The sequence below is a fragment of the Symphalangus syndactylus genome, chromosome 19, assembly GCF_028878055.3.
Source record: "Symphalangus syndactylus isolate Jambi chromosome 19, NHGRI_mSymSyn1-v2.1_pri, whole genome shotgun sequence".
NCBI lineage: Eukaryota > Metazoa > Chordata > Mammalia > Primates > Hylobatidae > Symphalangus > Symphalangus syndactylus.
Genome location: NC_072434.2, coordinates 20,529,488 through 20,544,123, shown reverse-complemented (window position 1 = coordinate 20,544,123; position 14,636 = coordinate 20,529,488). Strand labels below are relative to the sequence as shown.

General features: G+C 39.0%; 1 protein-coding gene across 19 annotated transcripts in view; it reads left to right on the top strand.

The window, feature by feature from the left end:
• Nucleotides 1-14,636, top strand: part of PPP1R12B (protein phosphatase 1 regulatory subunit 12B) — a 241,733-nt gene that overhangs the window by 132,803 nt on the left and 94,294 nt on the right. For 18 of the 19 annotated variants that reach the window (XR_008649666.2, XR_008649667.2, XR_008649668.2 and 15 more), the window contains 5 exons: nucleotides 4,490-4,580; nucleotides 9,033-9,236; nucleotides 11,183-11,372; nucleotides 11,461-11,573; nucleotides 12,673-12,714. Coding sequence is in view for 11 of the 19 variants with exons in the window: in XM_063613252.1 (XP_063469322.1) it covers nucleotides 4,490-4,580; nucleotides 9,033-9,236; nucleotides 11,183-11,372; nucleotides 11,461-11,573; nucleotides 12,673-12,714 (640 nt within the window). In the remaining 8 variants the exon portion in view is untranslated. Of the gene's footprint in view, nucleotides 1-4,489; nucleotides 4,581-9,032; nucleotides 9,237-11,182; nucleotides 11,373-11,460; nucleotides 11,574-12,672; nucleotides 12,715-14,636 lie in introns of those variants that run through there. The other variant, XR_008649676.2, reaches the window with a different exon arrangement.

Sequence of the window (14,636 nt, the reverse complement as noted above, 5' to 3'; positions counted from 1 at the left end):
AATATTGATGTTAAAATGTATTAGGGCGATTATTTTCATTTTTATTTTAAAATTTATTTGACACGTAACTACATATTTATGGAGGTACAGTTTGATGTTTTGATGCATATCTATGTTGTATAATGATCTAATCAGAGTAGTTAGTATATTCATCATCCACGCATTTATCATTTCCTTGTGGTAAGAACATTCAAAAGCATCTCTTTTACCTATTTTGTAATATACAATATTTTGCTGTTAACCATAGTCACCTTACTCTGCAATAGAACATCAGAATTTATTCCCCCTATCTAATTATAACTTTGAACCATAAACCAACCTCTCCCCATCCTTCTCTCACCTCTTCCCTCCCCAGTCTCTGGTAACCACTGTTCTACTCTCTGATTTTACTTTTTTACCTGTGATTATATTCCTTAGCTACTAATTGTAACTGTCATGGGTTTTGACCATTTTGACTTTAACGTTCGTACTAGAGGACTGAGAGACGTGCATAGCACCATTAAATCACTGGGCTAGTCTGAATTTGATTTATGAATTTACCTCTATTGGTGAGTTTTATACTTTTGCATCTTTTCATGAAAATAATTATAATCTTTTATTTCTAGTTATACCATTCTCTTAAGTATTTCTTGTAAGGCTAGTCTAATGGTGATGGATTTTTCTCAGCTTTTTCTTGTCTGGGAAGGTCTTTATTTTTCCTTCATTGGTGGATGATAGCTCTGCTGGATATGGTATTCTTGGCTGACAGGTTTGTTTTTTTCCCCAAAAAACTTTGAATATATCATCTCGTTCTCTCCTGGCCTACAAGGTTTCTCCTGAGAAATCCAAGGGTACAGGGCTGATGCTTGACCAACTATCAGGCCAAGCATGGGTACAGCAGGGCCACACAACCCTGCAGTGGTCTGTCTTTGGGGCAGGGCTGCTGCTAGACTGGCTGTCAGGCACAGTGGTGTGTGGCCACAGCAGGGCTGGGTCGTTCTGCAGTGGTCTGAGGGGTGGAACCACGGTAGAACTGGTTGTTGGACTGGATGTGGGTGTGCATAGATTCAGCTGGCCAGCTAGCTGTGCAGTGCAGGTATGTACCGGTGAGGGGACTGGCCAGCAGTTAGGCAGTTTCCCCCCTGTGCAGGTTTGGCTGTTCCTGGGGTTGGGAGGATAGTGTGCCACATGGGTTCAAGTGCAGAGGGCTCGGTTATTGCACCTGGCTAGGCTTCAGGCAGCTAAGATTGTAGTGCTACAGGCGCCTGTGTGAACATGGTAGAGTGATGGCAGGGCTACAGGAATGGAGAAAGTCCATTCCTGTACTGGACTACAGGGAAGGGCATTTTAGTAGTAGGTCTAGTTTCAAGATGGTACTGAGTAGCAGCAGCTTAGGATGCGAGGGTGGGGGGCAGGGGGTGCTCAAGGTGAGCTCCTACTCTAGGCAAAGTTAACTGTATGAACTCTACTCTCCAAACTGGATTCAGGGCCTGTGAGGACAGAGGGACTCTCCTATAGCAAGAATTTCTGGCATTTGTGGTAGCAATGGGGATCACTGGTGATCTCCAGCTTATGTCTTTCCCTTAAGAAGCCCCCTCTGGCTCCAGGCTGATCCTGGTGGGGGAGACAGTGTGCCAGAAGCAGAATACCTCGCTCCCCTCTCTATGGTGCTGCCCTGGGCTTTCGTCTTCCAAAAGACAAAACAGGGATTTTGCTGTTCCCTTGGTGCTCTCCTGAGTACTTCTTTGGTCATTTTAATTGAAATATCGTTGTTTATTCATTGTTTTGGTCCCTTTTTGTGGAGAGGATGGGCTTTAGGTAACTCAATTTGGCCATCCTGCTGACATCACTCCATCTTATCTAGGACTATTTTAATATTATTGTTATTATTATTATTCGAGACAGGGTCTGGCTCTGTCAACCAGGCTGAAGTGCAGTGGTGTATTCTCAGCTCACTACAACCTCTGCCACCTAGGCTGAAGCCATCCTCCATCTCAGCCTCACGAGTAGGTGGGACTACAGGCACGTGCCACTGCACCCGGCTAATTTTTGTATTTTTTGAAGAGACAAGGTTTTGCCATGTTGCCCAGGCTGGTCTCAAACTCCTGGGCTCAAGCCAGCTACCTGCCTGGGCCTCCCAAAGTGTTGGGATTACAGGCATGAGCTACTGCTCCTGGCTGCTATTATTTTTAAATAAATTAATAAATATATATTTTAATTTTTAAATTGTAATTTCTAGTAAGATAAATATTAATCCCCATATAAACAAAAGCTCTCTGGGGTTCTCAATAATTTTAAAAAATATTAAAGGATCTTGAGACCAAAACAATTTGAGAACCACTGCTCTAGATATTAAAATAACAAATATATTCTGAGGGTATTATTAACAACTTTATGCCACTAAATGTGATAATATAGACAAAATGGAAAATTTCTTAAAAAACAATTACCAAAACAGAAAATTTGAATAAGCCTAACTCTATTAAAGAAATTGAACCCTTTATTTAAAACTTTCCCATAAGGGCTGGGCACAGTGGCTCACACCTACCTATAAACCAGCACTCTGGGAAGTCAAGGTGGGAGGATTGCTTGAGCTCAGGAGTTCAAGATCAGCCTAGGCAACATAGCGAGACCTCATCTCTACTAAAAATAAAAAAAAAGTTAGCCAGGTGTGGTGGCGTGCACCTGTAGTCCCAGCTACTTGCAAAGACTGAGGCGGGAAAATCACCTGAGTCCAGGGAATCAAGGCTACAGTCAGCTTTGATCACGCTGCTGTACTCCAGCATGGGCAATGAAGTAAGACTCTGTCTCAAAAATAAAAAATAAAACCTTCCCACAAGGAACACTGTAAACCCAGATGACTTGATTGGTGAACTCTTCCAATCATTTAAGGAGGAAATAACCCAAATCTTACACAAATTCTTACAGAAATAGACATGTAGAGAACACTCGCAATTCATATAACCTTAATTCACAAAGCTGACCAGCATATTACAAGAAGGGAAAATTATAAGCCAATTTCTTTCATGAATGTGGTAGAAATTCTAAACTAAATAATAGTGAATATGTTTAAAAATCTGTATAAAAAGATGGTACATCTTGACCAAGTTGAGCTTGTCCCAAGAATTCAGTGTTGCTTTATCATTCAAAAATTATTCAATGTAGTTCACCTTCCTGACAGAAAAAAGGAGAAAAGCAATCATCTCAATATATGGGGAAGAATAGCATGTGATAAAGTTCAACATACACTAATGATTAAAAAACAACAACGAGAAACCCTCTTAGCCTGTTTTCTATAGGAATAGAAGGGAATTGCTTTAATTTGATGAGTGGTATCTGCATAAATCTTACAACAAACATTACACTTAATGAAAAAATGCTGAAAGCATTCTCTTTGATGGCAGGATTACAGCGAATGAAAACTTACTATCATCACTGCTTTTCAGCATGTCCTAGAGATTCTAGCCAAAGCATTAAGGCAAGAAAAGAAATAAAAATGGGAAGGATAGGAAAGAAGAAATAAAATTCTCATTTTACAGATGACACGATTCTGTGTGAACAGTAATACATTTACGAACACAATAGTCCCCTGTTATCCATGGGAGATACATTTCTTTTTTTGAGACCTAGTTTCACTCTTGTCACCCAGGCTGGAGTGCAGTGGCGCAATCTCAGCTCACTGCAACCTCGGCCTCCAAGTTAAAGTGATTCTCTTGTCTCAGCCTCCTGAGTAGCTGGGATTATGGGTGCCCACTAGCACGCCTGGCTAATTTTTGTATTTTTAGTAGAGACAGGGTTCCAGCATGTTGGTCAGGTTGGTCTCGAACTCCTGACCTCAGGTGATCCTCCCACCTTTGCCTCCCAAAGTGCTGGGATTATAGGCGTGAGCCACCACATGATACCTTTCAAGACTTCCAGTAGATGACTGAACCTACAGATAGTACAGAACCCTATATAAATACTATTTTTTCCTACAAATACATATCTACGCTGAAGTTTAATTTATAATTAGGCACAGTAAGAGATTAACAATAATACTAATAACTAATAATAAAATAGAACAGTTATAACAAAATGCCAGCATCACTGCTCTTGCACTTTGGGGCCATTATTAAGTAGAATAAGGATTACTTGAACATAAACACTGTGATATCACAACAGTGCGTGATTTGCATCTCAGGAGGGACAGAATGGAACAGCACGAAATTTCACCACACTATTCAGAACAGTGCACAATTGAAAATGTATGAATGGTTTATTGATGGAAGTTTTCATTTAATATTTTCAGACCACAGTTCACCATGGGCTACTGAAACCACAGAAAGCAAAACCACAGATAAGGCGGAACTACTGTAATGACTTGGATTCTGTAATGTTTGCTGATAGTTGATAGCATTTCTGTCATTTTGACTTTGCTTAAGTTCATTCCTAGTATGTGGAAACACTTTGTCATTCCTCAAGTACATGCAGCAAAGATCTTGCTTTTGCTATTACTTTTTTTTCTCTGCAGGTCCTATCTGACTCCTGTACGGGATGAGGAAGCAGAGTCTTTACGAAAAGCACGCTCCAGACAAGCTCGGCAGACACGAAGGTCTACGCAAGTGAGTGTGGCTTTTTTTTAAATGTCATTTTGTCTATCTACCCTTCTGTTGGAGGTATAATCAAAACACACTGCAATATCCATGTGCAACTGCTGATTTAAACACACACACACACACACACACACGCACACGGCTTGGCATGGTGGCTCATACCTGTAGTCCCAGCAATTTGGGAGGCCAAGGAGTTGAGACCAGGAGCATTCCTGACTTGAGGTCAGGAGTTCGAGACCAGCCTGGCCAACGTGGTGAAACCCTGTCTCTACTAAAAATAAGAAAATTAGCCAGGCATGGTGGTGCGTGCCTGTAATTTCAGTTACTCGGGAGGATGAGATGGGAGAATTGCTTGAACCTGGGAGGCAGAAGTTCCAGTGAGCCAAGATTGTGCCACTGCCCTCCTGGGCGACAGAGCGAGACTCCATCTCAAAACAACAAGGCAAAACAAAACACACACATGAAAATGACTGCCCTATTCCAGCCAGTCTTAAAAGCTTTCATTGTGTTGAATCTTATGCTACATAGAACCAAATGAATTTACAGCGACATCTACCCATTCTCACCAATATTCTTCCAGGCTTAGAACAGGTTTATCTCTTTTCCCTCTCAAGATTAATTATTCCACTTGTGCTCAAAGACCTTAAGAATCCCTATACATCCCTGTATCCCTACTACATTTTAAGAATCCCTAAGGGAAAAGAGTTTGGCAATTCCTCAAAATTTTAAACATAGAGTTACCATTTGACTCAGCAGTTCTACTCAAGAGAAATGAAAACATATGTTCATATAAAAACTTGTATATAGGTGTTTGTAATAGTAGTATTCATAATAGCCAAAAAGTAAAAATAAGCCAAATGTCTATTAACTAATGAATGGGTAAACCAAATGTGATATATCCATACTATTTGGCAATAAAAAGAAATGAAGTACTGATACATGTTACAACATGGATGAACCTTAAGAAAACATTATGCTAAGTGAAAGAAGCCAGACACAAAACACTCCATATATTATATGATTCCATTTATATGAAATGTCCAAAATAGGCAAATCCAAAGAGACAGAAATTAGATTAGTGCCAGGGCTGGGGGGAAGGCAGAATGGTGAGTATGTGGTTTCTTTTTGGGGTGATGAAAATTATGAGATGTGGTGATAATTTTATGACTCTGTGAATAAACTAAAAACCAAGGAATTGTATACTTTCAAATGGTGAGTTTTATGATATGAGGATTGTATTTTAATAAAGATGTTACAAAAGGAATCCCTGAGGGAGTCATTGAAGCAGTTTAAGGGAATATGATATAGTCTACATTATATGTTAGAAAAATCACCCTGCAGATAATTGATGGGAATGATAGGTAGAGGTATGTTTGCCACGCCTGGAAGCAAGAAGACTTGTTGGGAAGCTGTATTGTAGTCCAAGTTGTATTGTAGTCCCAGGAAATTACAAAGGTATGAAATCAAGTTGTAATGGCAATGAGAATGGAGAGAAGGCTGTGAATTTGTTATTTAAAGAAGCAAAGAAAGATGAGCCCATGAAACAGAATGAAAAGAAGCAGCAGGAGCGGTGAAAAGAAAATCAGAAAATAGTAGCAGCATGGAAGTGAATGAAAAGTCCATTTCCAGTGAAAAGAAGAAGTTCCACAGTTTTAAATACTACAGAGGTCAAGTAGCAAATTTTACCACTGGAAAAGAGACATTATATATAGCAGCAAAACACCCTTGTTGTCTTCCTTGACTCTCCCAAAGTAGGTCATGTATTCTTCCTTTATTTTTACTTGATGATTATTTGACTGTTTCCTCCATTAGAATGTAACCCCCATGAGGACCAAGACTGTTTTTTTGTTTTGTTTTATTGTGGTGAAATATACGTAACATAAAACTTACCAGTTTTACCATTTTTAAGTTTACAGTTTATTGGCATTAAGTACATTTACATTGTTGTATAAGTATCACCACCATTCATCTCTAGAACTTTCTTCCTCTTCCCAAACTGAAACCCTGTATCCGTTAAATAATTACTCCCCATTTCCCTCTGGCAACCCTGCTTCCACTTTCTGTCTATGAACTTGACTATGCTGGGAACCTCAAATAAGTGGAATCATATAGTAGTTGTCCTTTTGTGTCGTATTTTACTTAGCATAGTTATCAAGGTTCATCCATATTGTAGCATGTGTCAGTGTTCCTCCCTTTTAAAGGATGAATATTTCAGCCTTTTATGGATACTGCATTTTGTGTATCCATTCATCTGTCAGTAGACATTGGGTTGCTTCCACCTTTTAGCTGTTTAATGCTGCTATGAGAATGGCTATACAAATATCTCCCTGAAACCCTGCTTTCAATTCTTTTGGGTATATACTGAGAAATGGAATTTGCTGGATCATATGGTAATTCAATTTTTAATTTACTGAGGAACTGCCATACTGTTTTCCTTAGCGGCTGTACCATTTTATGTTCCCATCAGCAGTGCACAAGGGTTCTAATTTCTCCATATCCTCACCAATATTTTTGTTGTTGTTGTTTTTATGAGATGGAGTTTTGCTCTTGTCATGCAGGCCGGGGTGTAGTGGTGTGATCTTGGCTCACTGCAACTTCTGCCTCCAGGGTTCAAGCAATTCTCCTGCCTCAGCCTCCCGAGTAGCTGGGATTACAGGCACCCATCACCACACCTGGCTAATTTTTGTATCTTTAGTAGAGACGGGGTTTCACCATGTTAGCCAGGCTGGTCTTGAACTCCTGACCTCAAGTGATCTACCCACCTTGGCCTTTCAAGGTGCTGAGATTACAGGTGTGAGCCACCACTCCCAGCCTGTTTTTTTTTGGTAATAGCCATCCTAATGGGTGTGAAAAAGAAGACTGACTATACTTTTGCTCATCTTTTCCACCATCATACAGTAAATAAATCAATATATGTTTATTGAATAAATAAATTAGTGAAGTAAATGATAGGGGAAGATAAATTGCTCTGGAATGATTTCAAGTTTGTTTATGAAGGAATGGGAAAAGATAGGGAAGTTGCTGGAGAGGGGCATAGAATTGAAGGTGGGAGAGACAGGAACATAGAAACGTCTTAGAGGGAAAGATTCAGTAGAGAGGGAGTGAAGGTCCATGTCAAAACTTGAATAGATCTTTGAACTCCTTGAAATGTGTACATAATTTTTTAGGAGATTTTATTAGATTCTCAGTAGTCTTCATGAGATTCTCAAAGGGACCACCGACTCCCAAAGAAAGTAAAATCTAAGCTTCTTAGCATAGCTTACAAAATCTGTTATGACCTAGCCTCTGCCTGCTTTCCTAAAATCACCTATCCTCATTCTCTCTCTCTCCTCCAACTTTCCTTTTTTTGTTGTGTGCTTCATCTTTGCTAAGTTACCTACAGATTCCTAAATCATCCATGGCCTCTCTTGTTTCTGTATCTTTGTACAGGATCCCTCTACCTATAATGCCTTTTCTCCCTCCCCCTACCCAAGTTCTTTTTACTCTTTAAAACCCAGTGTTCAGTATTCCACTTATATACTCTTGTGTTTCTGTTTTAATACTTATATTCTCTCATTATACTTGTCTATTTTCTTACGTCTTTTCTGCTAGACTAAAAGGTTCTTGACAGTAATCATTTGATTTGTCTTTGTAGTTCTAGTGCCTAAAGACACCTAATTCTTTATTAACAGAATGAGTAAGTAAATGAATTAATAGTAAAAGAGCCGGGGATGGGGAAGGGAAGCAAGTTATGGATACAGTGCCCGATCAACTATCTTCCAGCTTTGGAACTTCCTTCTTCTGAGGACTCATGCACATAACTACTTGAGTTGGAATCAGCTCATGCTCTTTCTAAACTCCATTTCTCCCTTCTCCTGTAGTTTTGTCATCATTTGCCTTTCTTCTGTCTTGCGCCCCTATGACACCGCAGGGGGGACATTAATTGTTGGAATATCCCTATATGATTCCTAGAGTTACTTGGGAATTGATATTAGCTAGTCCAGGAGTTTTAAGAGGTTATGTTGTTATTGTAGCCTAGCTCTGAATTTTCATCTTGTTGAGCCAGGTTTTTCTTTTTTTAAGTGAATTTTTTTTTTCAGTATCTGCTGTTTAGAGAATCTCTATTGGTAACCTTTGATCTTGGGAGGGTAGGGACCTTTCAAATAAAGATACTGAGAACTATTTGGTATGGGAAAAGTACATCTATAACAGGCAGACATCAATGTTGACCTATTTTCTGGAGATCAAACTAGAAAAACTAAAGTATTACTTTTAAAATGTACCTAGACTCAGGCCTGGGTTCTTTGTACACTGAGATGCTTATTTTAAGCATATATTGCTTGAAGTGGCCTCATTATGCATTTTGAGGGGCTTCATTTTGGGATTTGATAACTATTAGATCTTTTTGGGAATACTCCTGATCAATCAAGAGTGATTCCATGGTTAGTGTGAAACAGTCCTGATCTTGTGATATTTTCCCAGGGTGTCACCCTAACAGACCTTCAAGAAGCAGAAAGGACATTCAGCCGGTCGAGGGCAGAGAGGCAAGCTCAGGAGCAGCCTCGTGAGAAGCCCACAGGCACTGAAGGGCTTGAGGGGAGCCCTGAGGAGCATGAGCACTCAGCAGTTCCAGCAACAGAAGCTGGGGAGGGCCAGCAGCCCTGGGGCAGGAGTCTGGATGAAGAGGTGAGCTCATTTTTGCTGGCATGTACTGTGCTAAAAGCAGGGTAATTAGTTTGGGGAGTATCATCTTCACTGGTAGTTCAAAGGCTGTGTTCTGCCTTGCAATGGACAACTCACTCTGTATGGCTGTCTTTAGTTTGCAAACCTGTGTGACAAAAATTTAGAGGACGTCGGTCCTTAAATGACCATTTTTTTCTTCTGAGAGTTCACTGATGCTTTTGAATAAATGTCCTTCTATTCTAAAAGGAGAGGTCATAGTATAACAAAATGCAAATAAAAATATAAGCATATATTGAATGTTTACTCAATACATGATTACTTTATGCCAGGCACTATTTTAAATACTTCTTATGTATTAATGCATTTAATCCTCATAACAACCCTCTGAGGTAAATATTACGATTTCTATTTTATATATGAGGAAATTGAATCACAGAGGTTAAGGAATTTGCCCATTTCCCATAGCCAAGAAGTGGTTAAGCCAGAGTTTGAACATAGGCAGTCTGACTCCACAGCTTGCTCTCTTAACTACTAGTGTATTGTTTTTCAAACTCTTATAAACCTAAGGGCTTACAAAGCACTCGTGAGTGTCACTGTTGGGAGGGACATTTTGATTTATGTTTCATTTCTCTAGTGGAGTTGGTAGTCAAAGGTATAAGTTTATATTTAGGGTGAACATAACTCCTGGTTTACCTAAGATGGTTCCAGTTACAACTGTTGTCTTTGTGTAATTATCATTACCACTCCTTTGCACTCTCAAAAGTGTCCCAGTTTGGACTGATAAATGTTATGGTCACTGTGGTTATAGAAGAAAGGAATCTCCTTCTTGTTTGACTCTGAATGGCTAGATTCCATAAACTGAAGTTCTGTTTTGTATTTTGAGTACCTATTACCAGGTATTCTTCTAAGCACCTAATGCACATTTTCTTTATTTAATCCTCATAATCCTCTCTGAAGAAGGTGTTATCTCTATTTTATAGATGAGGATGTTAGGGCCCAGAGAAGCTAAGTAACTTATTCAAGGTCACACAGCTAGTAATGCTGAAGCTAGAATTTGAACAAAGATCTGTCTGACTCCAAATTTACTACATTTTATTGTATATGTCTTTATAAATCATAAAAATATGTACAATCTCTATGTCATAAATTTAATGTGTAGTAAGGATTTATCTATCTCTGAGTCTTCCATAAACCAAGTTAAGGCTTACTATTAGGCTGTGTCTGTCCTAACTCTCAGGTTTAAAAAAAAAAAAAAAAAAGACCACAACAGACCAGAATTGCTTGAGCTCAGGAGGCAGAGGTTGCAGTGAGCCAAGATCGCACCACTGCACTCCAGCCTGGGCAACAGAGCAAGACTCCATCTCAAAAAAAGAAAAGAAAAGAAAAGAAAAGAAAACAACAACAACAAAACAAAACTACAAAAAAGGAAAATGGGAACTTTAGAAAGTTTCAGTAAGCCTGGTTATGGCAAGGTGGTAGAGTATTCAGAACATGGTAGGATACTCACATTTGTTCTCTGTTCTCAGATAATCCCTACATTCTGCTTCTTTATGCTCCTGATCTTTTTGTTTCCCTACATAAACCTTGCCTTTCAGCCCTCCATCTTAAAAAGGCCATCATTCTTACTTTCATTCCAAGATCAAAGGAATTTTTTTTACATGGTTAATGCTATCTAGTACCCTTTGGTTAATTGATGAATAATTTGCTTGAACTGCTCTCAACATAATGGGATTCTCAGAGTAGGAGTCTAGCAGCTGTTTTTTTTTCTGTCTAATTAACTAACTTTAGCTTAGTTCATTTATTGAGTACCTATTACCAAGTACTCAGTATTGATCATCATCTACTCATAAGCCTCTTAATATAGAAAAAAAACATTTTGTATAAACCTGCTGTCCTTATCCTTTAGATGGACTTGACTTCTAATATCTCATGTTGTGGATTATTTCTAGCCTATCTGTCATCGCCTGAGGTGCTCAGCTCAGCCAGACAAACCCACCACGCCAGCATCTCCTTCTACATCAAGACCCTCACTCTACACCAGTTCCCACCTGCTATGGACAAATAGATTTTCAGTCCCTGATTCTGAGAGTTCAAAGACTACCACAAACACTACAACTGCAAAGGAAATGGACAAAAATGGTATGTAGAGCTTCAAAAGACACAGGCCCCTCCACAGTGCACATCCCCCAGATTCTTAAAGTTCATACTTTATTTTATCTCTGGCCAGAGAATGAAGAAGCAGATTTGGATGAGCAGTCCTCTCAGAGGCTGTCCGTCCGAGAGAGGAGGCGGCCGAAGGAACGACGAAGAGGCACAGGCATCAATTTCTGGACAAAGGATGTAAGTGGATTGATCTGTGCTGAGGCATATCGTATTACTCTTGGTCACCATTCTTGCAGTTGAGTTTAAAAGCAAGAGTCCTACATGGTGCCATGAAGCTTGCAGTTTCTCAGGAAGTATTACTGAGGAAAAGAGAAAAAAGACCTAACAAGTGTGGGACTCATTTGGTATGTTCCTGCTAGATTCCCAGTATCTAGTACAGTGCTAAGCACATGGTAGGCACTCAGTAAATAATTGGCAAAGAATTAAAAAACTGGAAATATACAACAGCCATATAAGCAAATATAACAAGTGAATAAGCTTATTGAGTTTTAGTAGTCCTTCTTAATATTCCCTGAATGTCATGTAGTGGGTCAACAATGTCTTAATGCCACATATGAGCAGAGATTCTAACTAAATATTGTAGGAGTACTACAAGAAGTTCAAGGAACTTAAAACCTCTAAGTAATACAAGTTCACTTAGTTTTACTCTTTAGGAGAAAAAGTGGAACAAATAACATAAAATAGATGAACTTTGGCTTTAAAATAAAGACAGATATGCCAATGTTTACTAACTACAAATACACATTCAGTAGTTCCATTCATCCTCTTCCATATCTTGTTCTGTACCCTTCTCATTCAACCTTGTTTTTGGCATTTTAAAGAACAAGTGGCCAGTAACTTGGACAAGATGACCCTGCCTTCCAATGACTCATTTGAAAATTGGACACACTTTATTCAGTGAGACAAGAAATGAGACAGTAATAGTCATCCATTATAAATTATTTTTTAGATAAAAATATTTCATTGTTATAGGGCCAAATTGACTGATAAGTATTGACAAAGATAAAATTAAGTCTGTCTGTCTGTCTGTCTGTCTGTCTTAAAGATATCCCTTTTCCAACTGGTCGATTTGACTTTTTAGACTACAGGTGACATTTCTAAGTTGCCTGCCTGTGATGGCTGTGAAAAGTAGCAGTAACAGAGCATCACTTGGAAGTCAATTCTCATTGCCCATGTTTGAAATGCCAAGATGCATAATTGATGGGATCTGACCTTGTTGCTTTCAAGGATGTCTGTGACGATGAGCCTCTTGATTTTCTTCCCTTTTCTTTTTTAGGAGGATGAAACTGATGGCTCTGAAGAGGTCAAAGAAACATGGGTAAGTGACAAGCCAGTGAGGCATGTCTCTTGAGAGCACAGTCTTGCTCTTGTATGTAATTTTAGTAGAAGAAAAGGCAAGACTTATGCAGATTTTAGTTGAGAGGGAGTTTGGAGATAGACATTCCTCTAAGAGATGGGGCAGGTGTTAGTTTGTGGTACTATTTTCTCATGTGGTGTAACAATGCCTGTGCTCTTGAACCAGTTTCCTACATTTTTCTATGCCTGCTGCCAATCTTTCACACTGTTATAGGATCCATCATTTTCTCTCTTGTGGGTATGTTATTGGATTATATGAAGTACTTTGAAATCTTGGAATGAAAAGTGAAGAGCGATACCAGTTCCTTTTTGGATCCTCACTAATAGAGAGGGACATAAATGTGGAGAATGTAAAACATCAGACAGTCCCCAAGTCATTTATATTTGACTTTGAGATAAGATTAAACATCTGGCATCTTATATAACTCTGGCCTTTTAAGGCCTGACATCCAACTCTTCCCTGCAGTGAAAGGCCTAAGTTCAGCTTTTCTAAAGATACTCCAGGCTCTTGTAAGCCACTCAGACATAATTGGTGGTGGTTTTCTTTTCAGTACTGTTTTCCAAGAAGGAAGGAATTTGGTTTTGACTAAATTAATTGAAATACATGTGCTTTTCTATTGAAATTATGTAAAAAGACCTTTTGTATCCTACAGCTTATTGGAAGTATGTTCTCAGAGTATATTTAATAACCTGTACTGAAAATTAACATCTAACTCATCTTTAGCAGAGAAGATATAAATAATATATTGTCATTGATCTGCCTATATTTTTGTCTAGATCCAAAACAGACAATAGTAGCCTTCCGGAAAGTAGTGCCTTTAATGACTAATGGTGACATAGGTGAGAATTGCCTGCCCTTGGTTGAAGCTGGGGCTACTTCATAAAGGCAAGCTATGTGGTGTGGAAATAGTATATAGAGGTTCCTTGGGGCAAGAGTGTGTGCATGTGTGTATGTGTATGAATTACAGCAACTCTTAGTTTCTTCAAGGGGCTTGGAAAGGCTTTTGGAGATAGGAAGAGTGAATATAGGGAAGTTCCTTTGGGGAATTATAACTCAAAGCATATATAACTCAGGAAATATAACTCAGAGGATCTGAGTTATAGATTATAGAGTACTGAAATGGAACATTATCCGTACAGAATTACATAGGCCATTTAAATCCAGGGAATTGCAAAAGGGAAGGCTTTGTTGTCATAAGAATGTCTTTTTCCAGTGAAAATTCTATTCTCTACTTTTCTAAACTGCTTGGCACTGGAAAATCCTAGCCTAGAGGGTACCAAGTAAGGAAAATTAAGATGATCTTGATGCAGTACTTCCTAGGGAATTTTACTTCAGGACCGTTGACTTGAAAATATGAAGAAAAGCAGAGACTGTTGCAGTTTGATGTGAAAGGCATTTGTCAGACTAAAAAATGCTCCACACATCCAATTGCATAAGGCATCTACTAGTGTTTACCATGTGTCAAGAAAACAACAATGTGAATCAAAAAGAATAAACAGCCCATTATCTATGGACTGGTACATTTGAATTTATGCAGGTAAGCTAGGGTTGCTGTAAGAAATATATTCCAAGTGCCAATCTCCAGCCTCGCCAATAGTGCAGAAAGAAAGGCTGATAATGAATCAGCATAGGGTGAGGCATCCTTTTTGTAAAAGTCTTATATTTGCTTGTTTCATTTATTTCAGTTAAATTCTTAACTGTTTTTCTCCCTTGAGCACTCTCTCCTAATGCTAGCAGGCATGATGCCATTATCTATATGGGCCTACAGAGCCACATGCCTGGTCATGGCCTAGTGTAAATTCCTACATTTCTACTTCAAGACAATCAGTAGTATCTTATGACCACCTCTCTACCCCAGCTCCACTTTCATTCTTCAGGCAGTA